The 21,862-nt window shown below is 48.2% G+C and overlaps 1 protein-coding gene across 1 annotated transcript in view; it reads right to left on the bottom strand.

The window, feature by feature from the left end:
* The window catches only part of MEIKIN (meiotic kinetochore factor), a 1,264,509-nt gene that overhangs the window by 987,319 nt on the left and 255,328 nt on the right, over positions 1-21,862 (bottom strand). The window contains exon 5 of the mRNA XM_069650059.1: positions 4,642-4,782. Within this exon, the coding sequence (XP_069506160.1) occupies positions 4,642-4,782 (141 nt within the window). The remainder of the gene's footprint in view (positions 1-4,641; positions 4,783-21,862) is intronic.

Here is a 21,862-nt window from a genome sequence, read left to right as displayed (position 1 = left end):
TACACTGTGTTGCAAATTATGTCTGGGCTTTGCGAACTTTTCTTGCTCTAGCCTTTCCCAGCTCTGAATTTGCTGTATTTTATAAGGATTAATAATGCTCTTGAGTTTACTGTCATTTAGAGAAAGGAATTGTATCTGTTGCACAACCTTGGCTAAGAGCTTGTATTTGTGAGGTGCGTTCCTGTTGTCTGCGCAGATCCCAACACTGCTGGACTTTACTGAGACAAGTATATTTGGTGTGCCATTTCATAATGCATGAATTAATTAGTTATAGCTCTTGTTAAGTAGTCCAAATACTTTTGCTTTTCCATAGGGTTAATTCATGTAAGCATCTGCAAGCCTTTAAACAGGAACTCTTGTATTTTGTAGATTCTGCATGTCAGTATTGCTGCATTGAGACTAGTGACAAATTACCAAAAGAAATTACAGTATGTAGGTGTTTCGGTCCTAACTACAGAACTGCGCATCCATGTGCTTCATGTAATCACGTGTTTGAGTGGTGCAGTGCGGACGGCATGCATTTTTCATGTCCAACGTCTTCTTAGCGCTTTTAGTCAAGAATATCAATTGAAGTGTATTTTCTAGCACCCAGAAGCTCTTCATCCATTCTGGGCAAGGTTTGTGTGGCTTTTAGGTTGCAGGGTTGGTGAAGTGGGTGTCATTCAGCATATTTGTCACTCATGAGCACACTGGGGGCTGGTGCAAAATGGTGAGTGCGCTCATTCCTTCTGCTCTTCTTCCAGTTCATGTGTCTGGGAGAAGGGGGGCAGGAGTAGATTTCGGCCTCCAGTCTTCAGTCCCCCCTCTGGTCGACTTGTCGACCACACCACCAAACATTCATCTTCTTTCGGTCAGCATATCTTTATCACTCCTCGGAGGTGTCCATAATTGTTCACATGATCGTCAAGGACCAGTACATGTAGGTGTCTGCTCCTTACGGGTTTCACCAAACTCACTTCCCTTTGTACTTCCTAGCATCACAGGGATTGTCCACCTTTATTACTGCTGGAACTAGGTCACACATCGCTATCTTCTCCCTTAGTCTGTCTCTTCCTTTTACCATATCATCCATTGTTCCTCCTATGCTCACATCTATCAGTATTTGCATTCCGATCACTTCTTCTGCTGTTTTCTTGCATCTTGCAATGCATATCTTGATCCCGCACAGTGATGCTGCTCTTTAGTACTAGTGCTCCAGTTATCACCTTCAATCCTTCAGCCAGTCATGATGGCATCCATGACCATAGATACACTAGCCAGCTCTTGTCCTTCCCCATTCCTCATGCTTTGTCCTACACCTGTGCATACTATTCTGGAGTGCCACCAACCTTAGTGCTCAGAGCTCTTTTTTATGGGTTTGAACCCATTTACTGTCGAATTTGTGGTTACCATTTACTCCCAGCATGCTATATGTAACCATTTGGCATTTGTGTATGTCTGTATTCCTGGTATTAGTGATGCAAAGAACATCTGTGCTCTGCTAAACAGTCTGGGGTGTGCTGGTGTTTCGTCCAATGCTGCTCCCGATTTGCCTGAGAAGTATTTCCCCCCCTCTCTTTTCAATCGTCTCAGTGCTGTCTGTTTCTCTTCTTCCTTTGCTTTGGGTTGTTGGTGCTATATTCAAGGATCTCTTCTTCCATCTGTTTTCCATCTTCGGGAAGTCGTCAAGCTTCACGTCTTTCTTGGCCACCACCAAAGAAGGCATGTTGATGTGCACCAACGAACATTCTCCTCTCCAATTCGGTGGCGGTTTCTCATAAGCTTTTGATCCACGCGCTAAATAGTGGTCCATGAGTACTTATGGTGGATGTCCCTGAGCACAAGGGTGGTCCCACTATTACTGTATCTAGATGTCCCGTAGAACTCTGCCATGAGGCACTGGAGTGGGTTAACCCAAAGGGGTCATCACCTGTACGGAATGACACAATGACGGCTAGGAATGTTTCTCCCGAGGGTCCCATCTCAGGGGCTCTTGCTCCTGTGATAGTAGCTCTAGGCTTGCCTGTGGGGGCTGGAGGCGGAACCTGTTCTTCAGGGTCATCCTCCGATCAATGGTTCACGTTCTTCAAGTTGGGTGGCAAACGGACAAGGAAAACTAAAAACATGCCATTTAATAGGCTGACAAAATAAGCCGCCAAGAAATTCTTGAATTGCTTTCTAAAACAGTCCTCTTCTAAAAGAAATCCCGATGCGAGTGTAATCGTTACAGGGGAGGTGGCAGAGAATGCTGGAAGTAGGGTGAAATTGAATGAAAGTGAGTATGACTGCATCATAGTACCGAGTAGCGCCAGCAACTGTCCCCCCACAGATTGTAGGGGTGTCTCTCTCCCTTCAACCTCTGAATAGGGATCAGGTTGCCACATGCAGCGGGGCGCGATTATCAGACTGGCGGGTAGGGATTTGCAGATTCCGGTCATTTCTGCTGCCACTGGTCAGGCTCTGGCGTGGCTGACTTCTTTCCTCTCCGACCGACCCTCCGAGGTCCAACTTGGGTCCTTCCTCCCCGATATCTTTTTCTCTACCTGTGGTGTCCCCCAGGGATCTAACCTCTCTCCCTGGCTGTTCAATCAGTACCTGGCACTCCTTGCCCACTGCATCGCCGCTCTCTGCCCCAACTTTCAGTGCTATGTGGATGATACCCAGCTCATTTTCAGGCTACCCTCGGCCTCCTCCTCTCCTTCCTTCATCTCCGACTGTCTGCTATCCAGGAGTGGTGTGACGCCAATGACCTCTGCCTTAATGCCAGTAAGACTGAGATTCTACTCATCGGCACACCCACTCCCTTCTTCCCTGTAGCTCTCTGGCAGGCCTCTCTTGGCCCTCTTCCTGCTCCCACCTGCAAGGCTAAAAACCTCGGGGTCATCAACTCCTCACTCTCCTTCTCACCTCAAATCTCTGACATCTCTAAGAAGTCACACTACCAGCTGCACCTCCTCAGAGGTAGTCTTCCTTTCCTCTCCTTCCCCCAGAAGCTCACCGTCTCCAGAGCCCTGGTTCTCGCTAGGCTTGACTATTGTAACAGCCTCTATCTAAATCTGCCTGCCTCTACGGACCGCCCTCTGCAACTTATCCAGAACAGGACTGCAAGACTTGTCCTTGGCCTCCAGCCCAGGGATCGTATCTCTCCAGGACTGAAATCTCTGCACTGGCTCCCAGTGACTGCGAGGATTAAGTTCAAAACCCTCTGCATTGTCCACAAGGCCTTCTGGGCCGAAAACCTTCAACTCTCTCTTCCCAAATATCTTCCTTCTCAAACTCTTCGCTCATCCACCTCCAACTCCCTCAGGGTCAGTTGCTTTTCTAAGCAATGAGTTGGTGGTAGATCTGTCTCTTCGGCAGGGGCCTCCCTCCGGAACAGCCTTCCTGTCTCCCTGAAACTTGAGGAGAACACCTCCAGTTCCGGAAGCACCTCAAAACCTTCCTCTTTGCTTCTGCTTTCTCTCCCCTGCTGAATTCCTGGCTGAAACTGCACTGGTTACCTTTCTGATCTCGTGCCCAGGCCCCGGCAGTTGCACACCTGCACTGCCTCCCTGGCAACCCCTGCACCTGAGGACTGTTTTCTGTCTCCCTACAGTCCCCCTACCAGCACTTATGTCTGCACTTACTTTGCACTTGCCACCATCTAGCTGTCTTTATTTATCTTATTTATTCTACTATCCCATGTACTGCACTTTCCCCTCTCCCCTCTCACTTCCCCCTCACACTTTTCCCTTTCCCCCTTCCCTTGCAGGATCTGAAAGACACCTGGCCTAGTAAGACACCTGGCCTCTGTCGTCCCTTTTTGTTCCCCCTCCCTTGCCTCGTCGCGCCTTGAAACACTTGTGTAAAGGCGCGTTATAAATGCCATATCATATCCAGTCTGTTCTTCGGTGCAATGTCGGGCGAGAAGAAGCCAAGGCTGCCAACCAGGGTCTGGGACTCCAAGGAACTATATTTTAAGCCTGAGGAAGCACCTCCACCATCTGAGGCAACAGCAACAATGGTTATAAGCCTGAGGATGCACCTCAACCATCTGAGGCAACAGCAACAATGGTTATAAGCCTGAGGAGGCACCTCAACCATCTGAGGCAACTGCAACAATGGCTTTCAAAGAATATGGCTTTCACCCCTTTTGGCGGGGGTCAGAGATGGCCGGTAACTGCCCACCAGCCCAAGCCTGGTGAGGCTGATGGCCCTTCCCCAGGTGTGAATCACCAATACACCAAAGCTCACACAATTCTCGGACCCTGAAGTCATTAAATTAAAAACTGTAAGTCTCCAAAAGATTCAGAAAAGTTGTCCATTTACACCTTCTATATCCTCTGCGCACTAATTGATGGGATTTTCCTCCCAAACTGAGAAGAAAAATGCATATCTCCAAAGCGTTGGAAGACTGTTTTAGACCATACAATCCTTATCCAGTCTCTTTAATTTCTGCTTCAGTTCTCTTGTCTTGCCAAGTCTTTCCATTGACAGCTATACAAAACGTCTACACCAAGTAACATTAACTCTGTGGCCGAAGGACCCCATTTTTCAGTCTGCACAAAACACATTTTAAGATTAGTTCTAACAGAAACAAAACCTTAAAAATCACTTCGTAAAAAAGTAACTTGAAATCACAACAAACATTAAAAGGCATTTCAAAATAACTACTGAAATTACCTGAACACTCATCGGTACCCCTAAATATTTCAGGTGATGACAAAATGGTCACGCTGCTGCTTTCTACGGTGGATTCCAATGCAGAGACAGTGGTTAAGCAATCAAGCATATATGAAGAAACACCAGTTGGGACAGAAATGCCTGCAAAGGAAAAGAAACAATTTGTGAATTTCTAAAACCTTTATGATCACATTATCTATAATGCCTACCACCAAGAATTGAAACAAATGAAATGCTGTAAATGGTTGAAATATAAACTGATAAGATACTTATTCAAAAATCTAGAATGCCTGCAACACAACCGAGTCAAGTGATGCACCACAATATATCTGCCAAAAAAAGAAAAGACTAAGGGCCTGGTTCACAGAGCGTTTTTCAATGGTATTTTCAATGGTATTGGGCCATTATAAAATGCTTCTGTGAATTAAATATGGGCTTCGCAAGTATCATGCCAGATCCTGTATGCCGCCCACTCTGCTTCCACATTCTTCAAGATACTTGGTACTTTCTTCTTACCACATGAATGACTTACAAAATCGACCTCTGTAATCCAGTCCCAGAATGCACACAGTTGATCTAATGCATTCTGGAGTTGTCAAGATCTCCATTCCTCAATCCATGGGAAGGCAATCAGAGGCGTTGCTAGGGGTTGGGGGGGCTAAAGGGGCTATAGCCCCTGGTCTTTTGGTTGTAGCCCTGGATAGAATCTCAGGAGATACAACCAAAAGGCTTGCTATCCCCCAGTCCCGACATTAGCGTAGCCCCAGGTCTTTTCCAGACATAGCAACACCCCTGAAGGCAATGTTCAGACGTGGAATCCTAAGCACCAGAACCTAGCTTTCCCACATATAAATCACTGACTCTAGACCTTAATGCTATCGCATGTGCCATTACGCTTGTAGCCCCGCATTACACATTTGTTCCTGGTTGTTTTGATTCACTGTTCGTTTGATCCTGTTTTGATTGCAGCTGTCCTCCGTTTTTATAATATATGTACCTCTTAAGCATATTGCTTATAGTATGCCTTGTTGTGCTTCTTCTATTTTCTTTGTTGCTCCACATTCGTATTTACAATTACAAAAGCAGCACTCTGCTTTATTGTGGCTATTACAGATAACATTTCTTCTCACACAAATATTTCTGCTTAGATTAGAGCAAGTGCTAGTATTCGAGTTAGCTGTGGTCAATCAGCTTATTTATGCACGAGTTTATGTAGAAATACATTTCTAGTGATTGATAGTTTCCCTTGTGCCTGCTTCCAAGTTGCATTCCTCCTTTTCCTTTCTACTTCTCATTGCTTTGTAAAAAATATCTTCAGTGACTTAAAACTGCATTTCATTTTTCCTCCACTTCTTGATGCAAGAAGTCATAAGCAGTCAAATCCAGCAACCCTGCAATATAACCCAAAGTGCCCCCCCCCCCACTACCAATTTGACGAAGCCTCCTAAAGCAGGAGAAGGCAGTGGCATGCACGCCCTCCCTGTGGTGCATGGGGCCCCACCACTCAATGTCCAGGGGGAACGCGTCTAGCCCTCGCGCTGACTTTTGGGCCAGGGCCCAATGGCTGGCTGTGCGGGAAGGAAGCACTCCTCCTCCAGATCCCCTGTGCATGTCAGACAGGAACCAGTAAGTACTCCATGCTTCCCGTTTCCTGTCTGCGTGGAGCATGGTAGCCAGAGGACTGGAGCAGCCGTGCATCTCAGTAAACGCGCAAGAAAGCTTTGTTTTTATACGTGTATTTATGTCTAATGTGCTTAACGTATGTGTGTATTATGCGTGCATGCATGTGCATGGCGTGTCATCATGTGAATGCAGTGTGTGTGAATGTTCAGGGTGGATGCGAACGTAGTGTGAATGTTTTGGGTTTGAATGCGAGTGAATGTGAAGAAGGTATATGGGTGAGTGGCTGATAGGTTTGAGTGTGGCGAAAGCATTGTGAGTGGGAACATGGGTATAAATGCGACTGTGTGTGAATGCTCTGGGTTGGTGAGAGAAGGTGTGTGGGTGAGTGACTGGTGGGTGAACAGGTATTAATGGTGATTATGTGTGTACGTACGTGAGGCGATGAGTGCCAAGGGAGCACTGGAGCATTGTTGTTGTTACCTTAAAGTGACATGGCATGTTATACTGGCACTTCCAAGTAAAACCAACTTCGTTAGTGTTATTACGTGGCTAGACTGGCATTTTGGGGCAGCTAGTGTAGCATGCTCTTCCGCTGGAAGGGGGCAATTTTCTTCTTTCTGCTAATTACAGAGAGGACACTCTCCCCAAAACGGGCTGTTAGCAGTCCATCCATGTATGCACCTCGAAGTGCAAAGCCATGGAAATTCAGGCAAACCTGAGTTTCAGTGTAGTCTTTGAACTTTGTGGTGCAATCAAATGCCCCCTGCAATGTACGCACTTCATGCAAGGCATTTTCATAACTTCCTATTGAATACACCAGCTTTTACCCGTTCCTAGATAAAAGGTGGTGGATTTCATAGGAATCTAATACATATCTGCCGTCATCAGAATCGGATGCTGTCTGATATGCATTTGTTTTTGAAAGGTGGGCATGTAAATTCCGTTCTGGGACCAGAACTGAGCTAGTCGAAACTTTGAAAATCACCTGGTGTGGCAAATGAAGTAAAAAAATAAAATTAAAATAAAAAATGCAAACATCTTTTACACATGGTTTTTACACTTCATTTACCGCTTTGGGTGATTGGACAATTACCCCCTAATTTGTGTTAGGGAGTAGTTTTTTTCTCAATACTCACAATTTTTGAAGTTGAGGAATAGTAAGATTAATGATTTGTCCAGGATCACACACTTTACTTAAATTGTGAAACCAGGGTTTCGGCCAAGTCGGAGATTTAAGCTCTTGGCCACCTATCTTCCACCTATAGTTTATATGAGTAAGTTAAGGTTTGGGAAGACCAAATAATGGTATAACAATGCATGTAAAAGTACATAAATTACATAAAACATTATATATTATTTATTATATATAATCTTTTTCCAAACATCCCATGCAAAATGGGATTATAGCTTTATTTTGCCCATCGTGGATGACAGAAAAAGCTTATAAGGGCATGCGAGTTTGTACAACTATTTGCAAAAGGAAATGGGATTAAAAACTGCCCTCACAATGGAAGAAAATAGAATGCAATGTCATGTCACCTGCTAAGAGTCTTTGGGCGCGATTCACAGAAGCGTTTTATGGTGGCGTAATCCTATAGGAAAACGTTCTGTGAATCAGGCTCTATATTTCACACAGCACAAAATGCTATGCTTCCCTCCTATTTTTATTGCCCCATTCATACCTTTAATGGATAACAGTCCTCGCCCATGCACCCCGATGCCTGGGTATCGACCGCTAAGATCCCTTATTGTAATGTTTTGACACAAAGAGAAATTAAGGGGCGGCAGCTGTGCTTCCATGCGATTGTAAACGCAGAGGTGAGAAGGTTTTAGACAGCTGGGACTAGGAAATATGGGACAGTTCCATTTGCCGGACTCGTCGTAATAACCTGCTTCATCTCATTACATTTTGTATATAACATAACATACACACTCTGAACATGTCTCTCCTCAAGGACTTTCACCCATATACACGGCATCTCACACTAATTAGAAAATATTTTCCTACTCTCTCCTCCCCCACCACCCTGCGCCCCTTCCCACTCCTTCCAACTACTCGCTCCTTTCCACTGGAACCGCCTCCCCCCATCCGTTCTTCTCCCATCTACCCTACCTTCCCCACTTCTCTAAAATCTTATCTCTTCCATTCACCTCTCTATCACCTCTAACTTCCTCTCTTAATTCTGCTACTACCTCTTCCCTCACTTCCTCCTCCCTCCCTCACTTCTGTACTTCCTCACCCTCTCCTTTCTTTCAACTCCCTCCTACCCTCCCTCCTGCACTTCTCTAATCTTATCTCTTCCATTCCTATCCCTTACACTTTCTCTCTTACCTATGCTTCTACCTCCACTCTTACCTCCTACTCCCTCTCACACCTCGGTCCTTCCCTACTATTGCCTCACCTCAGCAATTTGTAAATTGTTCTTTGCACTGTTCTCTGGTTGTGATTTAATTGTTATTTAATGCTTGTTGTACTTTTCTTTTTCCTCTTGTAAAGCACTTTGGATTAAAGCGCTATATAAATTTAATAAAATACAAATAATTATGTATATCAACTTGGTGGCATCCTAGATCTTATTTTTGCAACAGAGGCCTCCTTTATGGTGTCGCAAGTCAGGCCTGTCCTATTGTCCGATCACTATCTTGTTCCTTTTCAGATCTTCTATCCTGGCCCAACCCCTAAAGTTAGTCCATCTGTTATGAAATTTAACTGGCTGAATGCCAACCTAGTTCACATGGTTTCAGACATTTATGCTACCTGTCACGATACACCCATTTTAGACCTAGGTGCACTTTCTACAATCTTGCATGAGGCCGATGATCGAGTAGCCCCTTTAAAGAATAGCCAGACGAGGAAACGTCCGTCTGCTCCTTGGTTTTCTGAGAAACTGAAACTTGCCCGTCTGAAGGTAGGGCAGGCTGACCGGAAATGGCGTATGATTTATACCCCCGGGGAGAGGGTGGTGTTTCAACACCTCACTCGCCAATATCACATAGCAATTCGGACTGCAAAACAGGCTTTTTTTCCCAGTAGGTTGAATCCACTCTTAATCAGTCCAAAGATCTATTTTCAGTCGTTAAATCCTTTTCCTCTGCTAGCCGCTTTGAACCTGGTGTCAAATCTACTCAAGGCCTCTGTGATTATCAGAGTTCTTGGATACTAAAATTGTGGACATCCGCAAACTTATTACAACAACCGCCTCCAATGTGGGATCTATATTAGTGACTGAACCATTAGCTAGCTCTCAGGTATGGTCACACTTCCCTGTTTTTTCCTCTGAAGATGTCTCTGGAGCAGTTAGTAGACCGAAATCGGCTTCTCCCTCTGATCCCATTCCCTTTACTGTTCTTAAGGATATTTTACCTGACATCCTTGATTGGCTTACGACAGCAGTTAATCACTCCTACCAGCAGGGCCTTATTCCTAAAGCACTTAAACAGGCTACTGTTATTCTGCTTTTGAAAAAGCCCTCACTTGATGCTGCTACTTTGGCTAACTACCGTCATAGCTCACTTCTGTTTCTAATGAAAGTATTAGAATCTCTAGTTTCTCCACTTCTAGCCCCATTTCTTGAGTCTTCCAAATACTTGAATTCTTTTCAGTCTGGTTTTCGGCCAGGTCGGGGGACCAAGAGTGTCCTGGTCTCTGTAGTTGACGACCTTGCCATGTTGGTTGATCAGGGTCGAGTGGGAGCCCTGATATTGCTTGACCTTTCAGCAGCTTTTTTTTTTTTTAAACTTTTTTTATTTTTTTTTACAAGATAACAAGCAAACATTCCCTCCTCCACCCTCACCCCTCCCCACCGGCAACGAGCACAACCCCTTCAACCATCGTCCACACGGGCTGAGATTCGACAGTCATTGCCAATCCAACAATCTCAATCACTGTGGGCACCACATCACCTTAAAATCGTCTTTAAGAACGTTCAATAATTCCCTCCAATCTGCCGCGAAGCGCTGGATCTTATTGTCCATGGCATAAGTCGCCCATTCCAAGGCCACAATCTCCCACATCTTTCGGAACCAGTCTTGAATCATAGGGACCTCTGGGCCCTTCCATCTCTGGGCTATTAACAGCACAGCGGCAAGAGTCATTATAACTTTAGCTTTTTCCCCTTCCTCTAGGTTCACCTGCCCCCGGTTCCTCCTGGACGCCCAAAAGGATTTGCGCAGGGGTTCTCTCGTCTCCCAGCCCGAAGGCCAGCTCCTGTGCCTCCTGTACTCCCCCCCCCAAAACAATTCAATTTTTGGGCATTTACACCAGATGTGCTCCGCAGAGCCCGCCATCCCACAGCCCCTCCAGCAGTTCCCCGACACAGTAGGGTAAATCCTATGAAGCCGGGCAGGGGTATCGTGCCACCCGAACATAATCTTATACCATGCCTCTCGTAGGTGGGGTGCCTTGACCAGTTCAGGAATTCTCCTCCACAGCTTTTCCCAGTCCGTCCTACTGACCTCACATCCCAGGACCCGCTCCCATTCCCGCATGTAGGCCCATTGGATCCCTGCCTTAGAGCCTACCAGAATCTTATAGATGTTGGAGATGAGGCCCCTCACCCCATCATTAGTGAGCAGAAATTTTTCGAAGGGCGTTGGGTCCCTTGTGGCCGCCTTCTTAACCCCTGGATGTAGTACCCAATGGCGTATCTGGGCATACCTCAACCTCTCTCCTTTTTGTACTGCGAAGTGCCTCTTACAATCATTAAATAACAATTCCCCCCTGGAAAACATATCGCATAATTTCCGACAGCCACCATCCTGCCACTTCGTGAAGGCTCCTCTCTCCAAACCCGGGGAGAAGTCCCCATTGCCAAAGATGGGGGTGAAAGGAGACGGAAATGTGGTAATCCCTTCGGAGCCCGCCAGCCTATCTCAAACATCAGCCATAAGTTTAGTTATGGAACTCTCGTAGAGGTGCCGAGGCCTATGCGGTTTTGGGAGCCACAGTACGTCTGCTAGATTTCGATGCGCTACAGCCCTGTCCATCCGCACCCATAATTTGTCCTGCGTTCCTTCCTCCTCCTTCAGCCATTCCCTAATAATTCGAAGTTGTGTTGCCTCGTAATACCGCAGAAAATTCGGCAATGCAAGACCTCCCTCGCCCTTCGGTGCCATCAGAAGTCTGGCTCCCACCCTAGGTCTTTTCCCTTCCCAAATGAATCCCTTAGTCAGCGTTCCCAACTCCCTGAAGTAGCTCGCCGGGACTGGCTGCGGGACCGCCTGGAATAGATACAAAAGCCGTGGAAGTGTAACCATTTTAACTGCGGCTCTCCGCCCTAACCATGACACCCTTAGATCTCTCCACCTTTGGAAGTCCTTCTTGATTGCTTTAAGGAGCGGGGGAAAATTTGCTGTGAATCATCCTGCCAATGTTGCCGTAATTCTGACTCCCAGGTAACGAATCCCATTTGAGCTCCACAGGAAGCTGGAATTCGCTCTCAGGCTCTCCCTTTCCGCTATTCCAAGTGTTAAGTTCAAAACTACAGATTTGTTAACGTTAATTTTTAGCCCTGAAGCCGCCCCAAAGGTCTCTAAGAGGGCCACGCTCGCCTGCAATGATTCCGTGGTGCCGTGAGCATGAGCAGCATATCATTCGCGAAAGCTGCTACCTTATGCTGCTCTCCTCCGAATGGGACACCCTGGATCTCCCCCGCCTCCCGGAAGGCCTGAAGTAGCGGTTCCAAATAAATCGCATACAGTATTGGGGAAAGCGGGCAGCCCTCTGAAAGGGTATCTTTCTGGAGGCGACCCCGTTCACCATCACTCTAATAGAGGGCGCCTGATAATTGGCCTTTACCATTGAAAAAAATCCCCCCCCCCCGAAGCTCACACCTTCTCCATTACCCGGAAGAGGAAAGGCCACTCCACGCGGTCCAAATCCTTTTCCGCATATAAGGCCACCAGGACCACAGGAGTGTGTGTTTTATGCACTTTTTCAATTATGTGGGCCACTCGACGAATATTGTCTGCGGTTTGTCTGCCCCTAACAAACCCGGCTTGATCGGGATGTATCAGGTACGGAAGGATGGAGTCAAGCCTATTAGCCAATATCTTGGTGTAAATCTTAGCATCAAGATTAATCAACGCTATAGGGCGGTAAGAGGCTCTCTTCTTCATTTTTATTTGGTTTCAGGATTAGGGTGACCTTAGCCTCTACCATGGAAGGAGTTATTCCACCCGAGAGACGAAAGGAGTTAAACAACGAGGTTAGATGCAGGATTAACTACACACTGAACAACTTATAAAAGGCAGCTGTATAGCCGTCCGGGCCTGGAGCTTTGCCTGGTGGCAGAGCCCTTATCACCCCTCGCACCTCCTCCTCAGCGATTTCTCGATTTAGGACTTCACTCGTCTCCCTGCTAATTTCCCCCAACCAGATTTCTTTGGAGGAAGTCCTCCTGCCTGTCGCTTGGAGGATGTTGGGAGATGTAGAGTGACTCGTAATACCCCACAGAGGCCTCCTGCACCCCCTCGTGGTCCGTGACCCGTTCCCGACCTCAATGCAGTTATCGCATTTCCCGTCCTTTTACCTCTTAGTAATCTCGCCAGTTCTATTGGCTTTTGCATAATATTGTTGTCGCACAGATAGTAAGGCTCCCTCTGCCCTCTTAGTACGTAAGAGTTCCAACTACCCAACCGCCTTCCTATATTCCCGCATTGCCCTCCGAGAGGGGGTGCCACCCGCTGCCTGTCTAGCCACCTCCACTTCTGCTTCTAATTGGGATTCCAACTCTTGCAGTTGCTTCACTCGGTGTGCGGATATCGCTATTAGTTACCCCCTAAGAGTGGCCTTAAAGGCATCCCACCTCGTATCCTCCCCAGTATCCCCCTTCTTGTTGGTATCAAAAAAGAACTTAATCTTCTCTTCAATGTCCTTTCCGACTACTGGATCCCTCAAGATGGCCCCTGGGAGTTTCCAACCCCAAATCCCCCTTCTCCTCTGACCCACATCCATCTCCAGAGAGACTATTTTGTGATCTGCAATCCCTATCGGCCCTGTACATACCTCCCGAATGGGTCCGACTAAAGCAACCGAGACCCATATATAATCTATTCTGGATTGAGAACCATGGATGCCCGACAAGAAGGTGTGGCCCTCCTCGTCCCCCTTAAGCTCCCTCTAGGCATCTCGTAGCCCCAAGCCTACTGACTCTTTCCTTCAAATCTGCGCACATTACAGCTCCTCCCCCAGACCCCCTGCCTCCTGTCCTATCCTTTCTCTTATCCCAAGCTGTGTTAAGATCCCCGAGAAGAACGATTTGACCCCACGAGCGCTCTTCCAGCAATTTCAGAACCCGTTGCAGAAAGGGTTCCTGGCCTGTATTGGGGGCGTACACTACTGCTATTGTCAAAGGGACCCCTTGGCACTTCCCCTTTACTACAATATACCTCCCTTCCTTATCCCTAAGCACCTCGCAGGGCCTGAAATCTACCGTATTCCTAATTGCCAGGGCTACCCCCCTTGCCTTACTGTGGCCTGAGGCATGCAGTATCTGATCAAAACCACGCAATTTCAACCTGCCCTGGTCCTTATGAAGCAAGTGCGTTTCCTGAAGTCCCATAATATCTGGCTTCTCCTTTTGCGTGAAATGTTCCAGCTTTTTCCTTTTGAGAGGGGTATTCAACCCCCTTACATTATGTGTTAGCCACTTAAGGGAACACCCAGCAGAGGGGAATCGCCGCTATGTGGCAGTGCCTCTCCCCATAGCCCTTCCAACTTTTGCTTGTCGCCGCCCCCCTAACACTCCTGAATCCTCCCCTTCCCACTCCCCTCCCCCCCTGAAGGCTAAAACCTTCCCGCCCACTCCTCCCACCAAACTCGGGCATCTTCGCCCTTTCTGCTTCCAACATGGTTGCACCCCCTACAACCCCTGTGATCTTAAGACACCCTATAGAGGCCCACCACCCCTATCAACACCGTGCCAAATCAAGACTGCACTGGGGAGCCGCTTCTTGCTTCACTGGATTTTCCATCACTCCGCCGACCGTCTCCTCTGGGTCCCCTTTTCCTCTTCTCTCGAACCGTCGTCCAATCCCAAGGCCTTGATCCAGATCGACTAGTCAGGCGCGGAAGGCCTGCACCAGAGGAGGGTTCCTCCAGCTCAATGTGAAGAAGAGCAGCCCCTTCTTGGAGGGATGTGATTTGTCTCTGGGACCCCTCCCATTCCAAGAGCAAGCCAAATGGGAAGGTCCACTTGTATCGAATCGCTCTCGCATTAAGAACCTTCACCACCGGGCCCATTTGTCGCCTCTTTAGGAGTGTACTGCTCGCCAGGTCTTGAAAGAGGGCGATCTGCTGACCCTCGAACATAATTGGTTCCCGTAGTCTTGCTGCTCTGAGTACCGCTTCCTTCTGAGCATAACAAGTAAATGCTGCCAGTACATCCCTTGGCCTCGCTGTCTGGCCCTTGGCCAGCCGTCCAGTTCTATGTACGCGATCTAACTCCACCGCCTCTGGACTGTCCTCTTCCAAGAGGTTGCAAAGATACCCTGGAGTACCACTTTCAGAGTCTTATCGGGGACAGATTCATGCAGCATTTTAACCCGTATGTTGACCCTACAGGACCTGTTTTCCAAGTCTTCCACTTGGAGTTCGAGATTTCAGGTGCCAACATCCAGCCTCTCTATAGCTTCACTATTTGCTACATTGTCTTTATCCACTTCTTGGAGGCCTTTCTCCAGGATGTCGGTCCTCTCCCCCAGTTATAACATCTCTTGCTTCAACTCCCCTACAGCTTCATTCAGGTCTGTGCGCATTAACTGAAACTGTTCTTGGAAAGTCTTTGCCAGATTCGCTTGCAAAGTGTGTAGTTCTCCAATGAACTCCTGTCTGGGCATGTTTGCCAAGTCCTCTGCTCGCCTTAGCGCGGGATCCTCTCTTGCCGTGCCCCCAGAAGCCTCAGACCCCTCCTTCCGGTTCTGCGCCGACCACATGGCTTGGAGGGTACCCGTGTTGTCTCCAGAGACCTGTGGATGCTCCCCCCCCCTTCCCTTGGATTTCGTAGTCATGCCGGTCACTTCTCCCCCAGATGGCCGGCTCCGGTCCAGTTGCGCTTCACTGACCTCTTCCTGAGACTGGACCCACAGGCAAGGAGCAGGCTTTAGTGGTTTTCTGCGCAGGTAGAATCCGCCCCCCGATTCCTAGGGGACCTGCGAAGCTATCTCGAAGGCTCAGCCCACTTGTCTCCCCACAAGCCACCCAGGCTCCGCTCGTTAGAGGGATGGAGTCCTCGCCGTGCTGGACTTGCTTATAGTGGTCAATTGCAATCCCTCTACTGCCTTTCCCACCCCCTGGGAAGGCCAGAGCCCTCCGTGCCTCTCTCCCCACCACCGAGGGGCAGAGGGAAGCGAATCTCAAGCTCACCTGTGGTGCGGGGTGGGCAGGGTGAGCCGATGTCCGTCTGCTCCTCCTGGGTCAGTGGGGCCCAATCCACCGCCGCCGGCCGCTCCCCGAGCCGCAGCCAGCAGGGCGGACGAGCCCCAAGAGTATTGCTCCTCTCCCCGCCGCAACAGGGCTCTCACCTCCTGGCTGTCTTCCTCTCTCCTGCAACGCAGCGCCCGGTCGCAGAGTCACAGCCGCCGGGCCTGCCGCTGACCCCCTCGCCCCCAGACTGCCACCGCTCGTGGACTGCTCCTTACAGGGGGCGCCGGGTCCTGCAGCCCCCCGACCGTTCGGGGATTCACCAGCAGAGGAGGCCGTCCTCGGCCGCGGCGTCCCGCGCTGTGCAGAGCCGGCAGTGATCCTCCCCGGGTCGCTCCCCGCGATGCGGCTCACTGCAGGGCAGGTCTCCGGCGACTCCCTCCGGAGCAACGAGGCACTTCCCAAGGCTCACACCTCCCCGCACACCGCCCGCCACACGCGACCGGGCCCGCTGCAGCAACCTCCGCAGCTCCTCCTTGCTTTGCCGGTCCCGGCGTTACTCACTCGCCTCGGCACCTCCGGCTCAAAGACCGCCGCCAACACTCTCCTGCCCCCTTAAAGTCCAAGGGGAGGCCAATCGATGCATGAACTGAGTCCATTAAGTGGGTGGTGGGCACCTTCCAAACAGACGGGTTCAGGGAGCGCCATCGGCACAGCTACACAGTGCCGGCGGACATCTTGGAATGCTTTCGGCAGCCTTTGATACGGTAGACCACACTACCCTGTTGTCCCTGTCCCACATCGAGTCTTCTGGCCTCTCTGGCCCTGTACTGGCCTGGTTCACATCCTTTTTGGCTGATAGGTTTCAATCTCTCTCACTTCCCCCATTTAATTCCTTTTCTCGTGCACTTTTCTGTGGTGTTCCTCAAGGCTCTGCCTTGTTCCCGATGCTGTCTAACATCTATGTCCAGCCACTGATGGGCCTCATCCACTCCGATGGTCTCCGGTGCTATTTCTATGCCGATGACACCCAGATCTTAGTGCATTTAGATCTGGACCATTCTGGAGGTGTCGCGACGGCTGTGTGAATACCTGACGGCCGTGGGGGAGTGGATGGGCAGAAACTGCCTGAAGCTCAACAGGGCCAAGACGGAGGTCCTGGTGGTGGGGTCTCTGACACTGTTCTTTTGTCTGCCTCTCTATGGCCCACTGCTTTGTGTGTTATTCCCACTCCTGTGTCCTTGGTAAATAATCTTGTCTGCTTCACTGTCCATGTCGGCTCAAGTTAGTGCAGTTTGCAAAAATGGCAATTTTCTTCTACAGGTACTTTGGGGGATCTTACCTTGCCTTCCTTGTCCACCTGCATCCGCTGGTGGTAGCTTCTGCTGTACTTAGTCGTATCGACTACTGTAATGCCTTGTTTGTGGCTCAGCCCATAGGGCTGGTTTGCAGGCTGCAGCTCCTGCAGAATTTTGCAGCTAGGGTGGCTACATCTAACCCCTACCGTGCCCATATTACTCGAGTACTCCGCACTCTTCATTGGCTCCCTGTGACTAAGAGGATTTATTTTAAAGCCCTCTGCTTGGTACACAAAGCAGTCTATGGGCAGGGAGCGGACTACCTAAGTGAAAAATGCTTAGCCTATGTCCCAGCCTGCACCCTGTGCTCCAGTAATGCTCTTCTGGTGACAGTTCCGAAGTTACACTTTGAGGATAGGTGGTCGGGCTTTCTCAGTCGCAGTGGCTAAATTATGGAATGAATTGCCCGTTTACCTAAGACGCATTGAGAATCACCTTCAGATCCGCCATCTTCTCAAAACTCATCTCTTCTAGTTTGCTGTTACTCATTAGTCCCTCTCTGTGCTATTCTTGCGCCATGATGCCCTTGGGTGACCATAACTCGCTGGATCTTCTTTTTGTGTTAACCAGCTTTGGCAAGTGCCAGGTGCTTTGAATAATCTGCCTGGGCCCTGGCCCTTTCACTCCGAATTGGAATGGCACATTTTGGGATGCCAGCAGAATCTAAAGCACTCAGATCTCCCCCTGTACGTGCAACAGTTATCTGTGTGCTGATCCCCTGCCGTTTGACATTTTTAAACCTGTTTGTCCAAGCGATTTTGAAACCTCAGTTTGTAGTAGCAAGCAATTGTCAGAAAACGGGCGTGTGGATGCAAGGGTAAGAAAAGCATAGGTGATAAAAAGCAAGTGTGTGAGCATGCAAGGGTGTGCAGATGTGACACTATGTGAGAACTAGCACCAGGGACGTCATTTAGGGATTGCCAATGTTCGTACCTGCAACCCCAGAGGTCTCCCTTGCTACCCCTGTGGTCTCCCTTGCTACCTATTTCTTTTAGATTAAATTTAGGCTCCTGGGCTGTGCCCAGCAGCATGTGACTGTTTCTGGACTGACTGGTTTTCTGATAGCTATGGCTGCTAAGATAGCTCAGTGTGTTGAGCGCTCACTGCTGCAATGTGTGTGTGATCTGCAGGTTGCAGGTTCGACTCCTGGCAAAGTCAACTCAGCCTTGTATCCTTTTGGGGTTGATAAATTAGTACCAACACAGGTTGGGTGATATTGTATGTATTTGTTCTATATGAAGCACTTAAGTGTAAGTACTACATGATAAGACAATTATCGTTCGGCATTGGACGTCTGCTTTCATTTACAGTAATTTGATAATATGGGCCCATACGTGCTGATATTAATGATACATATGGTGATCAATTCTTGTATACATTTATATCACTTTACAGTGATATTGTAACCATAGTTTTCGAAGTGTACTTGGAAAAAATGCTATGTGATGCCACTTCCTGTTTTGTCAAGGGGTGAAAGGTCGTGTTCCATCGCTTCCTCTATGTCAGTTCGGGGGAGGTCAAATGACATGACTTCCTGTGATGTCAGAGGTCAAGGGTTGTGTGATGTCACTTCCGCTATCCCTGGCATTTTGGTGAAATGACGTCCCTGACTAGCACAAGTGTGATAATGAGTAAGGGTGTGCGAGTGTGCAAGGATGCACGCGAGGGAAGGTGCAAGAGAGGTAGGGAGGAGCGATGGTGTGGAATAGAGATCGGGTGAAAGAGAGGGCGATTAGCTGCAAGGGTGGAACTAAAGATTGAATTGAATTCCCGTGCAGAAAGGCTTTAGTACCCGGGACCTAGGACAGATCATGGGAGGTGACACCACCATGCCAGCAAAGGTCTGAATTGGGCCTGAAGACAAGCTGGGGAAAGGGGGAAGCATGTATGTCCTTACTGGGGCAAATAACGGCATTATTAGGCTCACATAGCACACGTTTTCTTAAAGTAAGTAGAACGTGCAGACTTTATACATCACGTGTTCACACGGTGCAATGGCCGAGTTTGATGGTACATATAATGTCCTTTCACTAGGGTGTCGTTATAGTGTCAGTAATGGACTTATTGGGCTCAGCCAGGACTGGTGTTTCTGCATTGAGAAATACTGGATTTACTGGGCAATGGCAGACTTAGTATCTGATTAATGGAATTATTTGCGTGTAAAACAGGGATGTGCGCGCGCATACATTCTGCCCGCAAATCCCTGTTTGACGATTGAGGATTTGCGGGCATAATGCCACGCAAATCCCTGTTTAACAAGCAAATAATTCCATTAATCAGGACCTTAGTATTCTTAGAGTGCATAATGCATTTTGTTTATATTTATGCCAAGTTCAAACACTGGCTAAAATGAGTTCCAGAAGAAGTCTAAGCTCAGTGGACAACCAGATACCTGGGGCCATGGAGGTAACAGGAGATGCCCAGGCACCCTGTTTCTCCTTAGGGAGGCTACCTCAATGGAGGCATGAGTTCCCCATGCACTGTACCAGTGATCATTTTTTATTTTCTACAGCCTGTACGCTCTTTATCATTTGTTTGTCCCTATATTTCTATTGTGTTTTATTGCTCTTATATTTCACTGTGTATCAGCTGATCCTTCACCACACAACCCTATAAGCGGGGGAGATGGGACTGGATTTTGCTTCAAGGTTCGAGTGAGTGAGCTCATGTGCTGTAGTGCTTTTGCCAGTTGTTGCTGGACACCAAACACTGCGTGTTTTCAGGATGCAAGCAGAAGATGTGCCCTATTCTACAGCTTTGCTCTTGAAAGCATAAGTATTTTGAGAACAATCCTACATCTGTTTGTAATGCAATAAGCGAGCTAATTGGGTTTAGTGTCAACTGCAGAGAGCTACATGTATCCTGCAGGTCACAGATTCTAGACCCTCAATGCTGATTCATTCAGTCTCTCGTCTTTCTAATCTCTGATTATGCCTATAACATGCGTTGCTAAAACATTAGGTGAGACATCAAGTATCAGAGCGCAATGGGATACCCATATAAAGTGAAGTCAGCAGATAACAGGGCGTTGTTATAAAGTCTGCTTTTAGGCAGCTGGTACGACTTGGAGACAGTTGTTTGTGTGTCTCGGTCTAGAATGGCATTGCATGCAACCTGCATACTAAAGTAGGTACAGATTTACTTGAGTGGGTTAATGCACTTGTTGCAGAGATCGGATTATTATCTGAGATTCACGAGTTTGAAACTTGGCAAGGATGTGTCTGCTTTTTTTCCTCCCCGTTATTAAAAGCGCTAGATTCCTCTCTGTATTGGGAACCGTCGCCCTAGTAACATTCACACAATCATTGTTACTAGTGGTTGGTTATTTTGTAGATTATCCTGTGTCCTTACAGCCACTCTGAGCTGCCTAATCTTGAATTCAAAAGTGGGAGAGAGCCCAGACGGGGAAAAACAAGATTCTCTCAATCCACTGTAGTCCTTAACTCAAACTGCTTGCACATTCCATAAGTTTCAAGGAAAATATCATACAACACTAAAATACAACAAGGTGGGTTAAAGGGGTAGTTTGTTAAAAAATGTTAGTGTTTAAAAAGATTGGGCATAAAGTTCCTATGTAACATTTTTGGGAAATCAGCCCTAACGTCTGGATTTTTATTACCCTGGAGGCATCCATTTTGTAGATTATAGCAGATCATAGCAGCCTCCTGTGTTAATGTTAAGCTCGGATCTCGCGTACTATTCAAGCAGAAGTCCCCTTCTGGGAGCTTTTGCTTATTACTGCTGGAGAGCAGAGAATGCTGGCAGGCTGCAGCTGGAGGCTTGTTCCTGTGCTCTGACCGGGTAAGTGCTGCCCCACCACCCCTATTTTCATTCACTCCAGCAGCCGCACTCCTATATTATTGAACTCGAGTTCTCAGAGTGCATTAATATAAGATTGCAGCGTGCAGCAGAGTCTTCATAATTGCTGTAATTCTCGTTTCAAGTTTCTCAGGGTTCCCCGGAAACCTGAAACAAAAGTACCAGCAATTATAAAGATTCTGCTGCCTGCCAGGGGGTGGAGTCTTCATAATTGCAGTGGCTTTCATTTTAAGTTTCCGGGTAAGCCTTAAATCAGAATGCGGCCCCGGGGCAGATCTACTAAACCAAAGCACAGCACCAGCATGGTGTATAGAAATGGGCAAACCCACTGTGACTGGCCAACGGTACGAGGCCACAGGCGGGACATGGACTAAAGCGAGACTGCGAACCAACTGGTGCGCTCCTCCACTCTGGCGGCTGCCTACGCAATCTGGAGGGTAGCCCATGGGGTGCATGGGGACTCCCATAGCAGTGTGTGCCGGGCCAACGAATTAAAGTCAGAGTAAAGAGCGCATCTCTAGCCTTCCAAGGGCCCAGTGCACAGAGGAGGGAGGGTTCTGCTCCTTGGAGCCTGCAGGCCCCAATATTGCTGATGGGGTGCTCCACCCAGGGTGCACTTGGGAGGAACTTCCCGAAGAGAGCTCTACCGGCCAAGTTGGCATTACTTGAGGAGGAGAGGGACATCTGTGACCAATTGACTGCAATCTGAGATCTCGTTACATTTGGAGGCTTCACAAGGACTGCGTAACGCAAGTCCCCCACAGGAGCTGCTTGACGATGGATCCAGGGGTGCAGTTGGTGGTTTCAGGGTGCCCTAGTGCATACATAGAGATACTGGGGAGATGCCCAAATCCAGCAAGAACAGCGATATCCAGCCATATATGGCACACCCAACTAAAAAGCCTATGCAAGCTGACAACATGGAGGAGGACAGTGAGGGGCTCAGCAGCCGACACCCGCTGCACCGCAACTCAAGCCAGTTTTTTCGACCCGCTCGCTGGAAACTCTGAAAAGGGACATTAAGTAATCCCTTCACTATGAGATCCTGGACCTCCAGAAG

Source organism: Ambystoma mexicanum, chromosome 3p, assembly GCF_040938575.1.
Source record: "Ambystoma mexicanum isolate Mex_15411 chromosome 3p, UKY_AmexF1_1, whole genome shotgun sequence".
In the NCBI taxonomy this organism is placed as follows: Eukaryota; Metazoa; Chordata; class Amphibia; order Caudata; family Ambystomatidae; genus Ambystoma; species Ambystoma mexicanum.
Note: the sequence above shows the minus strand (reverse complement) of the source record. Positions and strands in the feature narration are given on the sequence as shown.